General features: G+C 31.7%; 1 protein-coding gene, 1 long non-coding RNA gene and 1 pseudogene across 4 annotated transcripts; 1 reads left to right on the forward strand and 2 right to left on the reverse strand.

Annotated features, from left to right (window-relative positions):
* The first annotated feature begins 1,309 nt into the window (after positions 1-1,309).
* On the forward strand, positions 1,310-22,941 carry LOC146947179 (protein argonaute PNH1-like). 2 transcript variants are annotated; one of them, XM_085744819.1, is made up of 26 exons: positions 1,310-1,497; positions 2,224-2,347; positions 12,629-12,688; positions 13,742-14,030; positions 14,109-14,317; positions 14,782-14,928; positions 15,028-15,161; positions 15,525-15,634; positions 17,049-17,155; positions 17,254-17,392; positions 17,479-17,595; positions 18,039-18,146; positions 18,238-18,309; positions 18,448-18,570; positions 19,337-19,496; positions 19,956-20,077; positions 20,223-20,360; positions 20,433-20,575; positions 20,919-20,981; positions 21,072-21,135; positions 21,219-21,354; positions 21,461-21,534; positions 21,682-21,776; positions 21,863-21,894; positions 22,118-22,348; positions 22,741-22,941. In XM_085744819.1, exons 2-25 carry the CDS (start codon positions 2,325-2,327, stop codon positions 22,282-22,284), a joined length of 2,832 nt encoding a protein of 943 aa, XP_085600945.1. In that variant the 5' UTR covers positions 1,310-1,497; positions 2,224-2,324; the 3' UTR covers positions 22,285-22,348; positions 22,741-22,941. The 2 variants fall into 2 exon arrangements, with proteins under 2 accessions (XP_085600945.1, XP_085600946.1); XM_085744820.1 differs by lacking the exon at positions 22,741-22,941 and having other exon boundaries at positions 1,358-1,497; positions 21,519-21,534; positions 22,118-22,360.
* On the reverse strand, positions 6,053-9,556 carry LOC146947180 (thermospermine synthase ACL5-like; annotated as a pseudogene). The gene is made up of 8 exons (XR_015027981.1): positions 9,535-9,556; positions 7,527-7,804; positions 7,056-7,100; positions 6,886-6,974; positions 6,655-6,806; positions 6,385-6,545; positions 6,167-6,280; positions 6,053-6,086 (listed from the first exon to the last, which is right to left on the reverse strand). The product of XR_015027981.1 is annotated as a thermospermine synthase ACL5-like (transcript).
* Positions 17,050-22,218, reverse strand: LOC146947181 (uncharacterized). Its single transcript, XR_015026915.1, has 3 exons — positions 22,090-22,218; positions 17,343-17,468; positions 17,050-17,241 (listed from the first exon to the last, which is right to left on the reverse strand). It is a non-coding gene; the product is annotated as an uncharacterized LOC146947181 (long non-coding RNA).
* Positions 22,942-24,062: the final 1,121 nt, after the last annotated feature.

Consider the following 24,062-nt stretch of genomic DNA (forward strand, 5'->3'; position numbering starts at 1 on the left):
TCTTATATAGACTAAAAATGCCTCATATATTAATATTTGCTTAGGCCTCATCTACAAATAAAATATATTGAGCCAGATCTGAATTAAAAAAATATACACACGATAAAAGACACTTACATAATTTGTTGTGTTGGCCGTAGAAACAAATGAAGATATGAGAAGATGTTTGTATATTCATTGTGTGTCTCAAGCATAAATAGTTGGTCCTATATTATACTATAGTATTCTAGGCAAAGAAAAATAAAAAAGTAATTGCACATAAATATTAATTAATACTAACGTAATTACAATATCAATACATTAGGTGGAGAATTATATGATATCTTAACATTTCCCTCAAACTCAAGTGGGTGTAGTTGTAGCAAGCTTGAGTTTGAACACTAAAGTGCAGAAACGTCTTGCATTATGAGGTTTTGTGAACAAATCGGTCGGCTGATAAAGAGTGTCGATGGAGATAAGATGAAGTTCATTATGAACGGATGAAGTGACAATCAAGCTATGATACAAAGATATCGCCATTTTATAACATAATTACAATATCAAAACATCAAATGGAAAATTATATGATATCTTAACTTTGGCGAGTTTGACAAGTTGTTAGAGCATCTCCAATAACAAGTTTGCAAGAAATTGGAATTTGGTTCCATAACCAATATTAAATGACTCCCACAATGTCACATTACACTTATGCAACTCAAGCATTCTTTGCTCTAATGATAGAAAAATTAAACAACTTTTATGAAACTTACACTTTTAATGATATCGTTTCACTTGCACTCAACTTTTATGAAACTCACTTGTAATGATTTTTCTTATGAAACTTTGATGATACGGTAGGTTATTTACAATACTTTGATCATTTCTTTGCTATGTACCCTCACTGTCACATCATGGTTCTTCAATGAGGAGAAATAAAAAAACGGTTCAGCATTTTATGAAACTCACTTAGATAATATCATTGAAGATGCTTTTAATGTAACATTTCCTTGATCTCTTTAATAAAATGCTCACAAAAATCAAACAACTTTTTCTTTTCAAAATTTTCATGTCCAAGAATCATTTCCCTATTATTAATTGACACATGATGTTTCTACTTTTCTGCTTCCCAAATGCTATCATTTCCCTATCCGTTTAAATTAATCAAGTGGATGCACGCTTTCCTCCTCCAAAAGCTCTTCTTTGATCTCTTTCTCGTTGAAAGCTCCTTTTTTAATTAAAGACATGTGAAGACTCAATTCTGAATGTAGTGTTTTTCAAAACATACCATGTTTATCAATAGCATAAAAGTGGAAGCATTCCCTATATAACCATGCTTTTATTCCTTATATACAAACACATCATATCTCATTCCTAAAAAAATAAAAATACATATCATATCTCATAATTTCATTCTTCACATCCTCCTTTGCAATTTTCGCATAAATTGGTAAAAGCTATGCATGGTGAAGTGAAGCCTCTCTTTTCTCCAGCCAATTATTTCAAAAACTGATTTTTGAGGTTTGTTCTAAACACTGCATGAAGCTTCATTTGATTATATTTTTCAGCTTTGGTTGATCAGATTTGCTTGCAACACCATAATCCATAATATCCATTTTTCTTGCTTGTGTGACCTAAATTTTAATAAGCAGTTATATAATATGTGCATTTATATAATAGTTAAGTTTTTTTTTTTATCAAATATAAAAGTTAAGTTTTTTTTTTTGTGGCCGGGTGTGAATCCCGGACCTTGCATATATTATGCATTGTCCCTACGAACTGAGCTAAACTCACGAGGACATAAAAGTTAAGTTTATAATTGAAGAGAAAATATGGTTAAATTGTTTTCATTTAAATTATTTACAAAAAATTTCATATTTTTTTATAATATTTACATAAAGTTTCTATAAGTTTATTTTGGTAGAATAAAATTTCTATAAGTTATCACAAGAGCTTGTAGAAATAAATTGGAAACTAGTTATAAACATATTATAAGTTATTTCCAGAAGTAACTTAAAATTCTGATGAGTTTTTATACAAGTCCATCATAACTTCAAATAAATTATAAATTATCTTTGATAGTAGCTGCTCTATATTTATGCATGTAGTGACATATAGTGAAAAATAATATGGTTGCCCTTAATCTTAAACCCTTAATTGGAGTTGATGCTAGTTCTTTAAACCCTTCATTGAAAGCCTACTTAGATTTACTCCAATTATAATATTTATTTTTACCTTTCTGCTCAGGGAAACTAACTAAGGAAAAAGTGAACGTTGGTTTGATATTACAGTTCAAGCTGAATATATAGTTGGAGGCAGAGGTAACGGTGGCAAGCAAAAGCATATTAATGCATACAGAGTCAAAAACAAGGTTTGCTTCAATTAAATTCCCTCAATTCTGTCAAATGTCGATGTTTCTTTTTATTGGTCACTATCCAATGTGTATGAAATCTTTATGTTTATACTCTCCCAGGGGTGCGTTCTAAATAACAATAGACAATTGATTCATGACTTTTAAAAGGTGTTATTTAACTTGATATAAATAACAATAGACCCATACAAAGATAAAATAAAATGATAAACAATATAAAAGGTGTTTTTAACTTGAAATAAATAACAATAGAAAATTGATTCATGACTTTTAAATGGAAAAAAAAAAACGCTAGCAACATTCTCTCAAAAACCGACTATTTTATTGGATGAAATTGAAGTGCATTCCGCTCTTTAGATGTGAGTCTCACATAAATCATAAAACTCACGTTGATTTAGTCCAATAAAAAAAATTGAATGTTAGGGAGGGAGGATGGTGAAATGAAATGCCACAATAATTTACATAGAAATAAGAAGAAGGATGACAAAAATTGGGGTTGGCTATGACCCACTTGGGCCACCATCTCTCTCTGCCCCTGTTTATCCAATGGTGCGAATGGGCTGAATGAATCGCACTACCATAATTGCAAGACTATTACTTTTTCCACCCTATGCTTTACTAGAGTGTCCCGTAAATTTTTTAAAAATGCCCTTGTGCAATTCAGATTTTAAAATCCGAATTCATTTTTTCCTTTGTTATAGGGTGAAAAATGTGTTCTTCACCAATTCGGATTTTATAATTCGAAAACCTCAAAAAATAGGGCGCGTTACTTGATTTTTTCGGATTATATAATCCGAACACCCCCTTCTATACACCCTCTTTCAAAGGAACAACGGTTCGGATTAAATAATCTGAATTGTATTAGCATAAATTCTAAACATGTTTGTAACATGGATAGTCATTGTATGGACAATATTAATCTTCCTAACTCTCATCCTTCAGTTTTGGGTCATTGTTAGCTGTTTTTATTCAAAAATCTAGTTTTCAGGCTACTTGATCGAAATGCTCCGACACTTCACCAGAAAATTAGAAAAAAAAATCAAGGATCAAGACTCCACCAGAAGGAACTTTTTACGGTACTCCGCCCCTCAAAATCCAAAATTTCATCATTTAGACCCATTTTCATTTTTATTTTTTTATTTTTCATATTCTCAGAAAAATCCGAAAAAATTTGCATTAGTTTTATTTTATTTTTAGAATTTTTTGGTGGTATTTTTATGATTTTATTTTACAGGTTTTTAGCATTTTTTACTTTGTTTTTTGTTGTTTATAAAAACGAAATTCAAAACCGTTGAAATGTGAGAGATTCTAATTGTTGATTATACATAAGCATAGTTCGGATTATAAAATCCGAATTAGTGAAAGATGAATTTGGATTTTAAAATCCGAATTGCACATGGGCATTTACGAAAAATTTACAGGGCACGTTAGTAATGCATAGGGTGGGAAAGTAATAGTGTAATTGCAATGATTTGCTATTCATTTTGTTTTGGGATACTTCTACCTTCACAAATTATACCATTTTGATAATGACCAATCTAGACGGGAGAGGTTTTAAGAAAAATGAGGGAGGGGAAGAAAAGAAGAAACTCTATTAGTAGAGCTACAACTAAAATGGGTTAATATGATTTTTTCAAACTCTATATTCATGTTTTGCTCACAGTTATCCCAAACTATCCAAATTATTTTCAACGACAATTAATCGTCGTTGGGGTATTTAGATAGTTTGACGTGTTTGTGGGTAAAGCATAGATGTCTAAAGAGCAAGTTTCCAAAATATACTCATTTGTAATTTGGGGGTAGTCAACATGGATTGTAGAAGCATATTACAAAACATATTTTTTTTTTTTAAAAAAAAAAAAAACATGTATTTTTTGTTGGAGAAATGATACAAAAAGGTTGAAAAGCCTACCATGGATACACGGGGACAGAATAGGGTACCCGTTTTCCCTCACGTGAGAATGGGGTCACCAATAGGGTCATGGTGTTGGGGACAAAGTCTAGGATAGAAATAAGGGTGCGTTTGTTTCAGCTTTAAAAAAAATAGATTTTGAGTTAAAAGAATCTAGAGATTTTTTTTTAGAGAATTTTAAAAAAAATCTAAAGCTATTTCTGTTTGTCTGCTATCATAAAAATCATTTTTTTGAGATTTGAAACACTTACACTTGAGTTTCTTGCATTAAGAAAAAAATAGATTTTGGAAAAGCTACTTGAAATAGATTTTCATTTTGAGGCTAAAAATGATTTTTTTAGCAAAATGGATTTTTTAAAAATCTCAAACAAACACAACAAAAACTAAAAAAGTGATTTTTTACTCAAAAAAATAGATTTTTTTCAAAAAAAATCCAAAACAAACAGGCCCTAAATATACTCTATTCGTTCTTAATATACACATAATTTGAGAAAAGAAAATTTTCCCAAAATACAAGTTATCTTTTAAAGTAGTAGACGTATTTTTTTTTCAAATATTACCCTAAATTTATTGATTTATCTTTTTTTTTTTTTGACAAGAAATTGATTTATCTTATATTATGAAAGGTTAATATTAAACACATTTTATGCAAATAGTAATTTTGTTATATTTATAAAAATGTATACTATCCACTTTTTTTAATATTTGACTCATTTACACTAACAATACATGTTCTTTTAACTTTAAATCAAACGAAAATCATGGTACCTTTGCTTTAACCTATGACCAGGCCAAGAAAATCATTGTATCAATAATTGGCTCATTGTTACAATCCTGCTAACCAAAAAATAGAAATGTTTCGATATTTAGTAGATCTATATAGCATGAAGATATTCATGTGTTACTCTACCAAATCATGTAGTATGAAGATATTCATGTGTTACTCTACCAAATCCCTCAACAACAAAAAATCTGTTACTCTACCAATCCATTACATTTAACGACATATAAATAACTATTGTTAGACAATGCACATCTAAACATGTGTTTGTTTTCTCATTTGCCCGTGAACATGTGTTTCCTCACCAAGCCAATTTCTAGTTTCTATATATTATCACATTCAAAAATCATTCGGACACGAGAAAAGGTTCCTAATGCGTTATCAAACACTATCTAACACTCGACCAACTTAAAACGTCTTACCACATCTTACTAAAGAAAGGGCATTCAAAAACTAAATATTGTGTCGTTTCTTCCACTTCATGACCTTCCACACGAAATTTTAAGTTTTTTTTTCTCTAAATTATGGTTGTTTAGAAAATCAAGTATAATTAAGCAATGTTTGCTATTATACCCTTATATACTAACTGTAATTTAATTTTTTCCCTTAAAAAAACTGTATTTATTTTTGTAAGGTACTTATAATGAAATATATGCATTGAAAATAGACTCGTCCATTAAATTGACACCAACCATCAAAGGAAATTTTATTTTAAAAAAATCATCATAGGTGATTATGCGGGTTATGTTAGCTCTCAGTGTTCGAATCATAGACCTTTCAATACTCTTTTGGTGTTCTTGAATCTAGAAACCGAGTTGTTTCCTAGGAACATGAAAAGAGAATAATTGAGATTAGTAATAGAAGTTATGTCATTTTGTAAAATATATTATTAATGATTAAATATTAACAATTAAAGATAGTTTTAGTCTGATTTTTTTATTTCTTAAACTATGTATCAATATCTTAAACTAATTGTAACCCAAAAAAACAGTGGCGGAGCCAGACAAAAATGTTTGGGGTGGCCGTCATCCCGCCATCAAAATAAACTAAAATATAACATATAAATCATTCAAAATAAACCAAAAACCGATCATTCAAAATTTAAACTACATATCTAAAGACGCACTTTACGCTTTCCGACACATGTTTTTCCATCAAGATATCTATTCTCTTCAACAATCCTCTGTCTCATTCTGATATCTAATTCTTCAGCACTAAGGTCCAATGGAGAATCTGAAGCCTGTTATAGGCCAAGGAGAAAAAAAACATAGAATACTTAGACTTGGTCATAAGAACTTGTATTAAAATGAAATTTTATCATCAATAAATAATATATAAACTTACCAGGACCCATCCCCAAATATCAGCATAAGATGGGATATGAGCTGAATAAGGCACCACATCTGCAAACATGAAGAAAACATGTTACTAACAAATACTTGTCTTAAGGTGTTGTAAATACATGAGAAAACTTGTGTGTGGCTGAATATTCCAGCAGGCCCTGCCTGCATAAGAATAATAACAACAATATTACATTTTGAATTCTGTTTCTTTCACCTTATCATGTTTTTAATCATACATATTAGTGACACAAGTATATCTTCCACCACCTACCTGTGTCACAAATATTCCACCTTTCTTCAGGCTTGAGAGAGAGTTCATAGAAGTCTTTGGTGTAAAGTTTATAGCAAGGACCTCCTTCTATTGGATCAGCTAAATCACCAACTATTACATCATACCTCTCTTCTTTGCCTTCTAGTTCAGCCCTGTAACATCAAAAGTATAAATTTTAGCAATGATCATAATCATTATAGCTGTAATATCAAATTAATCTTAGTAAGTGACCTTGCATCATTGATGACGACTTCAAGTCTCGAGTCATGAAACGCTTCCTTGTTTACAACTAAGTATGATTTGCAAAACTCAACCACCTCCTGCTTCCATCAAACATTAATACATTAAATTTTAACCACTTGAAATTGAAAGGAAAAAAATAAATATCAAAGTTAACATACCTCATCTGGTTCTGCACTCTGAAGCTTCCCATCAAGTACTAATGCCTGCAAAGGAATTAAATATGTTTTAGATTCATACCCACAATTCCAAAATCTATTTTAACAGAATCTGGAAGGAAAAAATTAACAATTCTTCACAAATTTGAACACCACAACCCAAATTCCAGAGAATGAAATATGTATTCAAAAACACTTGAACAATAGCTAAAAAGCAAAAATCAGAGAGATAATTGAACTCAAAGTAAACCAACACTTGAAAAAACCATAAATTAAACAATCAGAGGTAACTAAAATTGATTAAAACCAACAAAAATTATAGAACAAATTATCACAACTAACAGTTAACTTAAATAACATCAACAAAAAAAAAACTATACTTTTTCAAACTATTAAGGAAAATAATCAATCAAAAACATGTAATCATCAGAGAATAATCATATTTGAAGGAAAATACATTCAATTTCACATTACCTTACAATTTACAAGAATTAGGGTTTGTGGAGAGAGATGGAGATAGCTCTTTAAACAACACAGAAGATGGAGGAGGATGTTCCGGTCATGGATGGAGAAGGATGTGAGTGGTCGCGGTGGTTGGACCGCGGCGGTGTGGTGTGGTTGTCTGGAAGTGGATCGGCGATGCTTTGTTGGTTGGGAGAAGAAGAAAGGGTATAATTGTAATTTCACAGATATAATGGGGTGGCGGTGGCTCCCCCTTGCCACCCCCCAGTTCCGCCACTGCAAAAAAATATCTTAAAGCAGTCACTAAAATTACGATTTGTGGGTTTGCCATTTTCAAAAATTTGTCAATTATGTTTACCTTTTTCACTTTATTTTTGCCTACGTTCATGAGCAATGAATATCCTTTCCTTGGAAAGATTACCCAATTTCTGTCTATTGTAGTGTTGGTCATAATCTTAGTAGGGTCCCCCCTTAGAGCAGAGATATAGAGCTGAATCGGGTAAACAATTAGATTATCTGATCAAAGAATTATCAATCGATAGTGACATGTTCACATCTGAATTCCCCATTTATTTAAAAGAGACAAAATCTTAGTACATTTTTGGCCTTCACATTGTTTAGAGTTTTGCTTTTTCAAAAATTAAATTTAAGAGAACAATGGTTTGAAAATCTGCTTGATTATGACCAGAAAGAACAAAACCCAACAGATAGGAGAACAATAATTGTTTGAAGAGGGGCCTGGGTATTTTCACATGCTGCAATTACATTTAGATGTGACAAAATGAAGGAAAAAACACACTAACCAAAGAGCACCAAGAGAACATTGGCTGCAGTATCAAAATATATGATGAAAAAAATATTTGCTTCACATCACTGCTTGTAAGAGTTTATCTCCTCTCTATTGTAAATAAAAAGTCAATATTTTGTCCCAGTGAATTTAACTCCGTTGAGGAGACATGCATTATTATATGTAGGGACTGGGGTTCGAACTCCGGACACCCCACTTAAGTGAATTCTCGCAACTAGGCTACTTAACACAAAAAAAAAAAATCAATATTTTATCTCCTTGTATTTTTGTTTTTGTTTATTGGTTTTTTAAAAAAAAATATGGTTTTTCAAAAAACAAAAATGGGAAGGGCGGATATTTTTTAAATTAAAATGGCTTAAATGGTCATTTTTTTACATGTCATCTCAATTCTCAAAGGGGGTTTAAATTCATTACCACAAAGTTTGTTCTTCAACTGTTTTATTTAGTTTTTTAATGTTGTTAAACCTCTGTTCTATGGAAAAGTTATGGGAAACTTTGGCTTGGGGATAAAAATTTGAGTTCTTTTAAATAATTTGTCATTTTTTTAAGTTCATTTGTCACCCAAGTACAACTATTTGGGTTCGAGTGTTTTATTTAATGTTTAAAATTTAAGATTAAATATATTTTTAGTCCCTATAAATATTTAAACTTTCTAACTTAATCCTCTAAAAAAATTATTTGACTTTTAGCCTCACGAAAGTTTTCCATCAAAAATATATTTACGTAAATCCATTTCAAAAATAATAAATCCAATTAAAAAATATACTTCTACAATATAATAAACTTCAAGTCGTATTCTTCTTTATATGTATAAATTAGAATGAGGGGATGGTCTTCTAGTTCAAGACATAAAAGATCTTAGAATTTAAAGAATGTTTATAAAGGGGTTTTAACCCGTAAATCAAACCCATGAAGATTTTAACTCGTATTCCTTTTTGTTTAAAAAAACAAACATATTAGTTTGAAATTAACCTCTTAAGATGAATAATTGGGGTGTTCAAGATTCGAACCCAACCTCTACATATATTATGCAATGTTCCTACCAACTGAACTAAACTAACGATAATGTTTTTAACTTATATTCAAAAAATGAAATAAGTATTCTAGTAATATTAAATTCATATAAAATACAGTTCTTCTTCTTAAGTTAGAAACTAGGGTTTGCTTCTTTAGAATTTTTGGAAGTTATAAAATTCACATGTGCTCTCTTACCTCGTCTTTTTCCAACAAGCATATCCTAGTTTTCTCTCTCTAAGTTCTTTGTTTGATTCCTTCATTGAGGGGATGGTTTTGGGTCAATTTTTGATCCAAAATCACCTTTCTTCATCTTTTTATCTATATTTCAACTTAAATAAATGATTTTCATCTAGGTTTTTTCTTCATGATTTCGTCGTCAGAGTATGGCAATTTGTTATTTGTCGTCTTGTGCAGTGTTGATTGGATTTTCATAAATCACCTTTCTTCATCTTTTTATCTATATTTCAACTTAAATAAATGATTTTCATCTAGGTTTTTTCTTCATGATTTCGTCTTCTGAGTATGGCAATTTGTTATTCGTCGTCTTGTGTAGTGTTGATTGATTTCTCGTATTGTTGCAGTGTTCATTTAGTTCGTATTGAAAATTAGTTATTTAATTAATGATTTGGACGTTGACATTGCAAATCTGGAGGCATCGGTTATTTTGATGTTGTATGTTGTTGTTAACTTGGATGTTGTGAGTTTGTTCGCAGATTCATCCTTTACGTTTTTAAAGATGTTGAATAATGTCTTTATCAATTTTTTGGTGGTGTCCGGGGTTCGAACCTCAGACCTTGCATATATTATGGATTTTCCTTACCAACTGAGTTATGCTCACGGGGACAATGTCTTTATCAATTTGAATGAATGAATATTGTTTTGTTTTTATAAAAAAAAAAATATGAAAGTTTTCACCTCAAAATATTTTTATGAAAGTTTTAGTAAAAAAAAATATATATAAGTTAAAATATTGATCTATTTGCTAAACTATTTTTTATGAATTTCAACTCTCAAATATTAAGAATATGTTTATATCAAATCAGATATACAAAATCTATATGAAATTATTCTTTAATAAATTTCTAAAATTAAAATATTTTTCTATATTTTAGTTCTTTTATCAATATTTTAATTTATGAAACCAAATTATATACATCATTATTTTCTTTTTTTATATATAAGTTTGACTACTATTCAATATAATTTAAAAATTCAAATATTAATATCTAATTTATTTTTTTAGCAGAATATTAAAATAATTTATCACAATAATATTTTATTCAATTCTTTTAGTTTCAATATATATATATATATATATATATATATATCAAATGTATTGCAATATTTTTTTTGACAAAAAATGTATTGCAATATTAAATAGTTGTATTTATTTACATAATTATAAATAAATAAAGGGATAAATATGTTTTTGGTCCCTATAAATATACCAACTTTTCATTTTAGTTCCTCTAAAAAATTTCTTCGATTTTTAGTCTCTTAAAAGTTTTCGATCTTCACTTTTGATCCCTCCTTTTAAGTAAATTCATATGTAGAATTCATATTTTTGAATAAAATTTTGCATAAAAGTTTATAATATTATAAAAATCTCACAAAAAAAAAATAATATTAGTATTTTTTAAAAAAAATGAATTAAATAACAATTTTTATATTTTTAGCGGTTAAAAATTCATATTTAATTCATGTTTTGTTGATTGTTACTTTTCTAATCATGAAATTCTTCATGTTAGTATATTACATTTTATTTTTTACTTTTTCCATTCTAACTTTCACTTCCACATGGTTAGGTATTCACAATGTCAAATTATTTTTTGGTAATAACCACACTAATAAGAATAAAGACAGAGTAGTAACTAAGTGGTCTAGTTTGGTTACAATTCTACAATCAAAATTTGGAATTTAACCTTTTCTGTTAAATAATTTTGTAAGGATGTTTTGTCCATTTTGTGAAACCTTTGAAAGGGACAGGACACATGATTGTTCTTCATGTCCTTTAATTGATGCTACATAGTTAATGAGTTTCACTTCTACGATAAATATCTCACCCAAATATATACCTTATCTCAACCAGCATCCAATAGCCCAAAACCAAAGACAACTAGGGCCATGACCATAACTTTTATGTATTTGTTGGACAAAAATTGCAGTGTCTTAACCATAGGTGCACGTACAACTGACAATAGTATTTGCCAGCCATTATGGCATGTTCATGCATACTCTGTCCTTATATATCTTCAAATTTTGTTTGTGTCTGTTTTGTTAGTGGTAACTGGTTCCTTATGTTCTGTCACTCTAATCCAACTTGGGTGGAAGTTCAAAACTTTTTTTTATAGTGATAGATGTAAAAGGGATTTATTTGTTCATTACAAAAATCTTTAGGTAAGGTAGACCTCCTCATAAGTTTGTTAGATTTCACATGTTTGGTATTAAAGTGACTTGAATAATGTCACAAAAGAAAATGTGGATTGAATGAAATCAATTATTGTACTATTTTAGAAATGAAATATAAACAAAAATGATGGGTGAGAAGTTGATGTACTTAGACTAAATATTTAACAACATACATGGACTTTTAAACTTTTTTATTATATTTCATTTCGAAGAAAGTAGAACTTGCATATAGATTATCAAGCAATAGTATATCCTTAAATGTTGAAATTTAAATCTACACTTTTACGAAGTTATGCATGATATTTTAAAAATTGAACCAAACATTTCGGGAAAACCTTAGTTCGATTCAAGGATGAAACAATTCTTGGTCAGACTATCATTACCTCACAACTCATTTCCACCGGGAATCAGAGGATTAACGCTAAAAAAAAATGAACCAAACATCGAATTGGGAAAATCATTGGATCATGATTCATCTCTCTTAAAACAAACCCATTGAAGTGGGACTAAATCACAATCAAAGACATTGGAGCACTATAGTATAGAGTAAACAAAAGGGATTTATACATGCAAGGAAATTAAACAAGCAGTCCTTTTCAAGAACTTGGAGCAATATAGACTATAGTATAGAGTAATAAAATCCAAAACATCCTTTGTTGGGACCACAAAATAAAGGACCTTTGGATCCTAACTATTGAACCCACATCCCAAATAATTAAAGCATAGCAAGAAGCAAATAAAGCAAATTTTATTTCTAGTGAAGCCTATTGTTGTGATCTAAATGGTTACATGAAAACATTGGTTATGTAGGCCATTCCTCGTTTTGCATGTATATGTATATTCATATGCAAGTCACTTTATTTTATTCCCATCTTTTCAGAGAATATACAGAAGTAACAGCAGCACCTAGGGGAATAGGAAAACACTGTCTATATTTGATGTAATGACAATTCTCCTCCCTCTTTTTTCAGCCTTGTAACCGTTACAAAGTTCCCTTTCTTTCCCACTCCTTGTACTTTTCGGGTGGCACTTTGGTGCCATTAATGGCACCATGCCATTAGATCAGGGCCACACATTGCCACAATTGTGTGTGTGTTGGGTGCCATCAATGACCAGAATTTAATGGCACGGTGCCATTAATGGCACCCAAGTATTGTCCGTACTTTTCATACCCTTCATTGGAAACCAGTGCTAAGTTTAAAAACTGTTTTTTAGTTAAAACGTGGAACTTGTTGTGCCATAAAACCTCTTTCGTTTTTTTCCCACCAGAAATCTGTCATCTTTCTGTTTTCCTCTTTTCCTATGACACTTTATATTTATTTTTTATATTAACCTACTAAAAATAATATTATCAACCAATTGTGGTTGGCACAAATGATTAGATTTTCTGGTCACGCTAATTGTGACTTGAGTTTTATTTCTCAATTCCACAATTAGTATATTATTGTACATTTTCAATGAAATTTTTTTGACAAGACATTTTCAATGAAATTAGTGAATCTTCCTAACCATGGACGGGGTACCTCATTTAATCTCTTTTTTTTTCTACCCATAATAATAATAACAACAACAACAACAACAACAATAATATAATGCTAATGCAGAAATATTTGTACTTTATTTAAAAATGTTTAAGTGAATTGAGTCTTAGTGCTAATCTAAAATTAGAGAAAGTCTTAAGACTCAAAGAGTGTTTACAAAAATACTTATATTTTATCTATCAGATGCATCATCACATCGGTAGCAGAAATCAAACGCACATTTTTATGCAATAGGAGTTGAACATGTCCTTGTGTTGACATCTAATAATTATTTAAAAATTAATCACATTTAGTCATGTCATCATCATATAAAAAAAAATATTTACCATGGGTAAATATGTTTTAAAATCTGGAGAGAAGAAAAAAATATTAATGTAAAACTTATTTTAACCTGTGTATTATTTACTTTCTCTATATATATGTGGTAAAATGGTTGCGTGTGTTTTCCACAGAACTACACTGCAAATGCAAATGAAGGACCCAGAGGAGTATCAAGTGAAATCAAGGCCTGTACAAAAATGTACAGAACGTAGAAGAAAGAGCAAAAAGAGAAGAAACCAAATCAAGACAGATAAATCACAAGAAATAGGAGTTGATTCAAAGCTGGTTCCCTATACAACTTGCAAGAAGAGCCTTATGTTTCCTTGCAGGCCTGGTTATGGCCAACTTGGTACTAAGTGTCTCATCAAAGCTAACCATTTTCTTGTAGATATATCTGTCTCTGATTTAAGCCATTACAATGTAAGTCTAATCTACGCCAAACTGCTACATTTATTACAAATTTATTTACATACATAAATATGTTTTTGTTTTGTGAAGGTGAAAATAATTCCTGAAGTTTGTTCTAGTAAAACAAGAAAGGCTGTTATATCTGAGCTTGTGAGGCTTCATAAGAACACTGATTTAGCTAATAGGCTCCCTGTGTATGATGGAGGAAGAAATCTTTACACTGCTGGTTTGCTTCCTTTTACATACAAAGAATTCAGTGTGATATTGAGTGAAGAAGATTATGCTACCGGCGGTACCAGGTAATTAATTAATTAATTGTTTGTTCCATGTTTATATTGTTTCGATCGACTTGGATTCGTGCAATTGGGATAATCACAATCGACGTGATCAGACAATCTTAGTCGTTTGATTGTTTACTGATTTTGTGAAATGGATCCAAAAGACGAAATCTAAATGTAGATCGTCTAATCATGGTTTTAAAATTATGATTTCAGTTTCATCGAAACCTTTTAATTGTGGTAAAATGTTGGCAAATGTGGTTGCAATTGATGTTGTGATGTCGTTGCGAAGACTTCTGAAGACATTATATTGTGGCCGCCATTAGGGTTGTGAATCAAGATTTAAAACCAAGCGACAAATCTTTCAAAGAATAATTCATATTTGCAACTGTGTGATTGCGTGACTGCAGACAATCAATTTCCGTCTTTATTGAAATGTGTATGCCTCGACGAGTTTGAGTTTGGATATTTTTTTGTTATTACAGGGAACGAGAATTTAAGGTGGGAATCAAGTTTGCAACAAGTGTTAGAATGCAACAACTTAGGGAACTTCTAAGTGGGAAACAAGTGGACACTCCACAAGAAGCACTTAGTGTCTTTGACATTGTTTTGAAGGAAGTTGCAGCTCAAAGGTACATTTTTCAGCATTACTTTGCTGTTGTTGTTGCTCTTTTTCAAAATTATGAGTTGCCTCCTTTTGAACCTTTGTTGATTTTGATTATGTTGCTTAGTTACATATCAATTGGGAGAAATTTCTATTCTCCTGATTTGAGGAAACCACATCAACTTGGTGGTGGCATTGAATCATGGCGTGGATTTTACCAGAGTATAAGGCCAACTCAGATGGGATTATCACTAAACATTGGTTAGAGTTGTATATTAAGTTTATTTTTGGTTCATTGATTGTGATCTAAAATTATACTTCTTCCGTTTTAAAATACATGTCGCAGTCAACCACTTCACATATGTCAATGCACAACTTAGACCGTTAATATTTTTAGTCATCTAACAAATCGAACAACATCTTACATGCTAACATTTGTATTTATATGTTAGTTAAAAAATATGGTTAAAATAAATCATATGAATGATAAAAGAATACGACATATATTTTGAAACGTAGTAGGTAACTATTGTCAAGAACAACTCATAAGCCTAAAAATTCTATGTATTTCCTTTTCATTGTCATTAAACTTTATTTAATTCATGGTTTATTGTTTACATTCAGATATGTCATCAATGGCATTTATTGAACCACTACCTGTAATTGACTTCGTTGCTCAAATTCTTGGGAAAGATGTGCACTCCAAACCATTGTCAGATGCAGATCGTGTCAAGGTTTGAATGTTGTCTGTTCTTTTTCAACTAAGCAATCATTATTTCCAAAAACTCATGAGTTATGTCAAATAGGTCCATGCCTGCATAACCTATGCTCTCACATGGCCCAGGCAGATGAAACAATGGCTTTAGGCCTCAAAAAACTTAACTACCCTGTACCTTTTTTTTTTTATTGTTTATTCATTTAAGAAACGACAAGTTTTTCATGAGAGTCAAAATGAGTAAAACACTAAATTGACCTCTGTCTCTCTAAGCTACTTTAGATTGGTTCCCTGCTCTATTGATATTTCAAACTAGCCTCTGTTTTTGTCAACAAAAAAAATCTGCATGAAACATTTGACAAAAACGAAAACTATTTTGAAATATTAACAGAGTTATGTACTAAGAGTAGCTTACAGAAGCAAGACCAATTTGGTGGTTTATACCGGTCAAAATGTTCAACGTAAAACTACTTTGCTTACTTCAAAATTTGTGTTGGACCTAACACAACCTTCAAAATTGACTTTAGATTAGTTCCCGGCTCTATTGATATTTCAAACTAGCCTCTGTTTTTGTCAACAAAAAAAAAAATCTGCAAGAAACATTTGACAAAAACGAAAACTATTTTGAAATATTTACAGTTATGTACTAAGAGTAGCTTACAGAAGCAAGACCAATTTGGTGGTTTATACCGGTCAAAATGTTCAACGTAAAACTACTTTGCTTACTTAAAAATTTGTGTTGGACCTAACACAACCCTCAAAACTACTTTGCTCTACTTATAAACACTTTTCAGACCATATCTCACCATTATGAGACTCTTAACACACCACATTTCTGCCTGGAACTAGAAATCAAGAATGTGAATTGGGTAACAGACATTATATAGCCAACGGGGTCTTTCATAAACCCGATATCACATAAAAATTTGAGTTGCATTGAACTCAACCTTACAAAATCAGCTTGTAGAGTGAGAGATGTTCCGATTTATTAACACATTTTCAAAACAAACATCGTCTATTGTTGAACGCTCAACACACTTAGAAGTACAAATAGCTCTCAAGAAATTTATTTTAGGTCTCACTCACCATTAGACCAGTGGGGTGTTCTCCCTTCCACCATCTAGATCATCCACCAAAAATGAACGAATCAATTTATGTATAGCCTAATAAGTTATAAAATCCTTAGCTTTCTACTCATATCTTGATAGCCAGCGAGCTCGGATTAAAATATTACCAAAGCAAGGACTCTACGTGATAGTAATACAAATGCAGAATATAAATAAAACTATAAAACAAGTGTTTAGCTCAAACTTTGTTCAATTTAACCAGTCAAACTGAAGAATTCAATTGGCGATATCTCTAGCTCTCAAATTCAGAGAAACATTTGAGCAATATCTAACCAGCATAATCTTTGTGGTGTCACTTGCAAGCAGATTAAAAAGGCCCTAAGGGGAGTAAAAGTCGAAGTCACACATAGAGGAAATTTCAGAAGAAAGTACAGAATATCAGGATTGACTTCACAACCAACAAGGGAGCTTATGTATGGCTAATTAACATTAAGCAAATTGAACTTGTTTTTTTTCTTTAGGACTGACCTCTTAAGAAATGATTGCTTCCTTCTTTCCCCTGCATGAACAGTTTTCCTCTTGATGAGCAAATGAACATGAAATCAGTAGTTGATTATTTTCAAGAAATGTATGGATATACAATCAAATATTCTCATTTACCTTGCCTTCAAGTAGGAAGTCAAAGGAAGTTGAACTATTTGCCCATGGAGGTAAGCTATGCTTTTGATTTTAATCACATCATTCTTCTTATTTTATTATGGTCTTCCATTGAGATTTCATGTGAATCTTGTCCCAGGCATGCAAGATAGTTAGGGGCCAAAGACAAACAAAAGGGCTGAATGAAAAGCAAATAACTTCTTTGTTGAAATTTTCATGCCAGAGACCCCGTGAACAAGAAACAGACATTTTACAGGTCATTATCATGGGTTGTTGAAATCACCCTCCATCTTCTCCCTTCTATTTTATTTTATTTTATTTATCTGAGTCAATCGGAAACTATACATAATATATTTACTATAAACCAACATTACATTGATCTGAGTGGAACTAGACTCGGATCACATAAGTTCGAGTCTTTTAGATGGAACAATGGTAGGAGAGACCCATCTCAAGATAGTTAGTTACTGGAGTTATACAACGAAGATTAGCATTCAACAAAGTCAGTGTATACTTCTTACTTAAATATGATAAAAAAATGAATAGTTATATTAGGACCTTGCTATGTGCATGAAATGCAACTGCAATAACAGCAATCATGGTAACTTCATGTTTAACCATGTATGCTCTTCCTCTTCAAACATAAAAGTAGTGTTTCATTTGCTTTACAAATCTACAACTTTCCCTATTCAATTGTAGACAATTGAACAAAACAATTATGAAAATAATCCATATGCAAAGGAGTTTGGCATCAGCATAGATAACAAGCTTGCATCAGTGGAGGCTCGGGTTCTTCCTTCTCCTTGGGTAATTTTCTCATTATTTAAGTGTTTTCCTAACTTGTTTGTTTTTGTCATTATAATATAAGTAATCTTTGGCTCTTTTTTTATCTCTATAGTTGAAATATCATGACTCTGGAAGAGAGAAAGAACACTTGCCACAAGTTGGTCAATGGAACATGCTGAACAAGGTCAGCTCTCACATGAACATATTATCCAGTAAATTTTTTATTTTAATATATGAGAAATAAAATTACTTTTTTTTATATGAAGATAGAAAGAAAATTACTTGTTCCATATTAATTGTAAGTCTACTAATTTCAATGCAGAAAGTTATAAATGGAAGTAATGTAAGATATTGGGCATGCATCAATTTCTCAAGAAGTGTACAAGAAAGTACAGCTCATGGATTTTGCCAACAGTTGGTTCAAATGTGTCAAATCACAGGCATGGTAAAGATTCAGACTTTGGCTATGCCCTTGTTTGCGAAGTTTCAATTTTAGAAACAAATTGTTTGAAGATAAATAATTTGGAAAAATTACTCTCGTGATCCCTTAATTTTAGGTAACAATCCGGTCCTCAATCTTTTTTTCATGCCAGTTTGGTCATTTACTCGTGTTTGCATATGAATTTTCAAGCTTCAAATCTATGGTTTTCTTTTGGGGCATAATATATATTTAAGACTAAGAGTTCACAGGGAAAGAAAACCACAGATTTGAAGCTTGAAATTCATATCGAAGCATGGGTGAAGGACCAAAATGACGACGGAAAAAAAACGTAAGGGATTAAATCGTTACCAAAAATTAAGTTCAGGACTGCAGGAGTAGTTTTGCCAAATAATTTCCAATTATAATAATTCAGCTTCTGTTGTATATCATCGTGTATGCCAACCGCATGTTTGAATAAATAATTTAGTTTAGCGATTATTCAATTAGTTATTCTAAAAAACTAATAACCACTCATTCATGAACTACCCTAGGGAGCTTATTGAAATGAGTCGAAGACAGTATATAAGCATGCCGTGGTTTATTTTTGTAAATGTATTTATACAGTAAATACTGATACAAAGTGCTTATGTCATGAGATTAGTGCAAATAAGCTCTTCAAATCGCCCTCTTAATCTATGTTTGTGAAGGAATACAGTAGTATCAACTGATTCATGTTAAATTATCTATCCGGGGAGAAAAGGTTTTGAATGTTGTTATTTGCCCTCATCAGGAATTTAGTCAAGAGCCTGTGATTCCTGTATATTCAGCAAGACCAGATCAGGTTAAGAAGGCTTTGAAGTATGTACATACTACTGCTCTAGACAAACTTGATGGTAAAGAGCTAGAATTGTTAATTGCCATTCTTCCAGACAATAATGGCTCTTTGTATGGTATGACTCTAGGACTCAACTCCATTTTCACAACTTCTTAATCTTTGTTTGAAGGAACTTGTATATGGTTATAGAAAATTTAAGAGATTATAGTTGCTTAATTATTCTTCTTTTCACCTTTCTTTATATGGTATGATTCTAGGACTCAAATCCATTAGCATTATTTCTTATCCTTCATATGAAGGAGCTTGCATATAGTTATAGAAATGTTAAGAGGTGATAGTTGCTTAATATTTCTTCTTTTTCACCTTTCTTTCTTGCATATGCCTATAAAATTGGTACATCCCTCTTTGCTCTAGCATCCATTCTTAAATTTGTGTTTTCCAGACTATTTTGTTTCTTCACATGTTTACTTGAAAAAATTGCTTAGCATTTCTCTCGTTATCCATATTTTATTTCAAATTTTCTTTGGAGAAAACTATTTTGAGCTTGTATTAAAAAAACAAACTCTTTATCCAGGTGATCTCAAAAGAATCTGTGAAACAGATCTGGGGCTGATTTCTCAATGCTGCCTTGCAAAATATGTATTCAAGATTAATAGACAGTACTTGGCAAATGTTGCACTAAAAATCAATGTCAAGGTTTGTTATTATTAATAGATTAATTGATCTATTCTATGGTGGCTACATGCTACATTAAAATATTTACTCAACCCCTTGGCTCGATCCTCTTTTCTGTAGTTATTGTGTTCATTTTAATTTTTTAAACAAATGAATTAACTTTTAGATGGGAGGAAGAAACACGGTACTTTTGGATGCTTTAAGTTGGAGGATTCCACTGGTTAGTGATATTCCAACAATAATATTTGGAGCTGATGTAACTCATGCAGAATCCGGAGACGATAGTTGCCCATCCATCGCTGCTGTAAGCACTTCGAACCAATACAACCCAGAGACTCCCACTGTTCAATATATTTAATGATTGTTTTTAATCCAGGTTGTAGCCTCTCAGGACTGGCCAGAAGTAACAAAGTATGCAGGGTTGGTTTGCGCTCAGCCTCACCGTGAAGAACTCATCCAAGATCTTTTCAAATCTTGGAAAGATCCACAGAGGGGAGTGGTTTATGGTGGTATGATCAGGTACTTCAGTAGAAGCTCTTCTAAGTTCTAACCAATGTTTGAAAATCCAGACCATTCTCCGGTTCGTTTGATCCTGGTTATACCATAGTTCGGTTGACCAGAGTTCAACCGGTTGAACTGCAATTGAACTGCAACTGGTTCAACCGGTAATTTATTCATTTGCCATCCATTTAAACCATAGTTTAACTGATTGAACCATTACCCTAGGTAGAACAGCACATATGTTTGTAATCTATGTTGGTAAAATTACACGTCTACTTTTTAGATTTTTTTACTTCCTCTCTTCGTTTTAAGTCCTAGATTCCCCTTAGGCGTTGGCTTTATTTAATTTGTGCTTCTGCAGGGAGCTTTTACTCTCGTTTAAAAGGGCAACTGGACAAAAACCATTGAGAATAATATTTTACAGGTAGGAATGATCTGTTCTAGCATTTTCTACTGATTTTTGTGAGAAAATTATGAATGAGAAGTTAATTATAGTGTTATCCAACATTTTCAGGGATGGGGTAAGTGAAGGACAGTTCTACCAAGTTTTGTTGTATGAGCTTGATGCCATCCGAAAGGTACTTGGACAAAAAAACTCAATATAGCTAAATCCAATATTGACTATGCTATCCTACAATTCTTACATTCTTGTGATGTGTAGGCTTGTGCGTCTTTGGAACCAAGTTACCAACCTCCGGTAACATTTGTTGTGGTTCAAAAACGGAATCACACTAGACTCTTCCCAAACAATCATGATGACAGAAACAGCACTGATCCCAGTGGGAACATCTTACCTGGTAAATTGGTTTTGCTTTTGTCAGCTTCTAGAAGTTATGTTTGTCAGCTTCTAGAATATCCATGTGTAAGTCTACATGATTTTGCGTCTCTAACTGTAATGTATAGGTACTGTGGTGGATTCAAAGATATGTCATCCTACTGAATTTGATTTCTATTTATGCAGTCATGCAGGAATTCAGGTATGAAAATGACATTGAAATTTCTTCATAAAGTAGGATTCATATTGCGAGTCAATTTGTCGCAATATGCCTCACATTGTTATAAACCATTAAAATGTCTAGCATATATAGTGACATCAAATTTATGTTGTGATTGACAATTTACAGGGTACAAGTAGACCAGCGCACTATCATGTCCTCTGGGATGAGAACAATTTCAGTCCGGATGAGATTCAGTCGTTAACTAACAACTTATGCTACACGTAAATAGTTTCTCTATTTATCATCTTGAATTTGTCTGCTCTATTCTTAACATGGCACACCGTAACCTCTAATGTTTTGATTGCAGCTATGCAAGATGTACGCGGTCTGTTTCTGTAGGTAATTTATCTTGCTATTGCTAATCGTAAATAAAATATAATCTACATGGTAATGCTCATTTCAGATACTAACCGTCAACAGTCGTTACAAACATTTGTTTAAATAAAACTATAAAATATTAAAATTTTGTACAACTAACTTCACTGATTAATATATAGTATGCATCAAATTTCAAAGCAAATTAGTTCCTGTTACCGTATATAAATGTCTGTTTTGTCTGCAGTGCCTCCAGCATACTATGCTCATTTGGCAGCCTACAGAGCTCGATGCTACATGGAACCCGACCATCCCGAGATTGCAAAACTGCGAGGTGCGAGATCAAAAGATAGAGCTGTTAGGCCACTTCCTGCATTGAAAGAGAATGTGAAGAATGTAATGTTTTACTGTTGAATGAACTGCTAAGAAAAAGAGTTCCAAGTACAGAAACAGCACCAGCATATATAGGAAAAGGAAACTAAGGCTTTGTTTGCGAGTTTGGAGGGGAAAGGAGGGGAAGGCTTGGGAAAAATGAATGAGCAAGTGGATGAAATAGAGGAAAATGGGAGGGGAGGGTTTTGGGGGGTTAACTTTTCTTCATAATACTAAACCCTCCTCATTTGGGGGAACTAAAAAATTGTATTGGAGGAGGGTTTTGGGGGGTTTTGGAGGGTTTATATGAATTCTTCAAATTTAATCTATGTTGTTATATTATTTTAAAAATTAAGAATATAGTAATCATATGCATTAATTTATCATTATCTAAAAACCTACTCTTTTAATTTTTTTGAAAGATTTCTCCATTTTTCGTCATATTTTCCACCCCTATAAGCCTTCCCTTCCCCTCCCCTCCAAACTCGCAAACAACGCCTAAGTCTATGTGAAAATTGTTCCGTGTACTTTTCAGTTCATCATATTTATCCCTACATCGAAAATTTTGAGTCTAAACAAGTTTTAGTTTTCTCAGTGTAGAGCATTTTAAGGCAATATATATCTAATGTTGAGATTAAAATGATAGATTATTGGTTGCATAGAACAATTCCATTCAACTTTGTCTCAATGTTCAAACAATGTGTATCTTATCTTGTTCAATTTTAAAAAGAACTTAATTAGGACCTATGAAATGCCGAAACTTTAGATTAAAGGTGTGTCTGACATGTGTCAATGCCTACAGACACAGCAACACCAATGCATATTCATTCTATTTTATCATATTATTACGAATGTTTGTGTATTGGTGTCGTGTCCGATATCCTTGTCTATTGATAATGTTTCATAGATTAGGATTAAAATCTCCTACTAAACCCTAGTTTAATTTAAAGATCTAATTGAGCTCAGAACTTCTATGCATAAATCTTGACTACCAGCTCTGGATTTTGTTTGACTATATAGTACAAGAATCATTGATAACAAAGCACGTTAGTTAACTTAGTGTGTGTCAATCAATGTAAAATAACGATTAGTGCAAAGCTAAATTGTTACTATAGACCAAAATAATAAATTTAAGAGAATACTATAACGCTATGATCACAATGCTTCACAATAATGTTATCTCTGAGAGTACCTGATGGTGGTGGAGAAGTGGCACTTTGACCCTCACTTTGGGTATGTATGACCAATTTCGAATCGTGAACCTGATATGGGAGGACTGGACTATGATGTTAATCAAGAAAAAACCATTCATTTGGGCAATGTTTGAATTGATGAAATTGAATGAATTCTGCTCTACCCAAAAGTTTTTGCTCATTCCCAAATGAAATGACCAAAATACCCCTATGCATGTTAACTCACGCCAATTATGATTTTAACGTGACTTAAGTCACGCAGCGTGAGTTAACTCACGCTACGTTACTTAAGTCATTTAACAGCAACACTGAACACACAGACCCCTCATTTCAAAACTTCCCAAAACACGAAAATTTCACCCCCAAATCTGAATTTCATCATTCTTGCGTCATTCAAAGCCAATTTCGTCCACAATATCAAGTAAGTGATGATTATCCTACTTCTTTACATTATTTGGTTGAAATTTTAGATTTTTTTTTGAAGAAAATTAACATTTTTGGGTTTTTATAAAATTGTCTTGCATGTTAGTTTTTATGATTGTTAGAGATGAATTAACTTAGGAATTGTTGTTTAGATGTTGTTTAGAGTACAATGTGGTGGTTTAGAGTTTAGAAGTTGTTAGATTA

Source organism: Medicago sativa, chromosome 2 (genome assembly GCF_051527215.1).
Source record: "Medicago sativa cultivar Bolivia chromosome 2, Bolivia_mono, whole genome shotgun sequence".
NCBI lineage: Eukaryota > Viridiplantae > Streptophyta > Magnoliopsida > Fabales > Fabaceae > Medicago > Medicago sativa.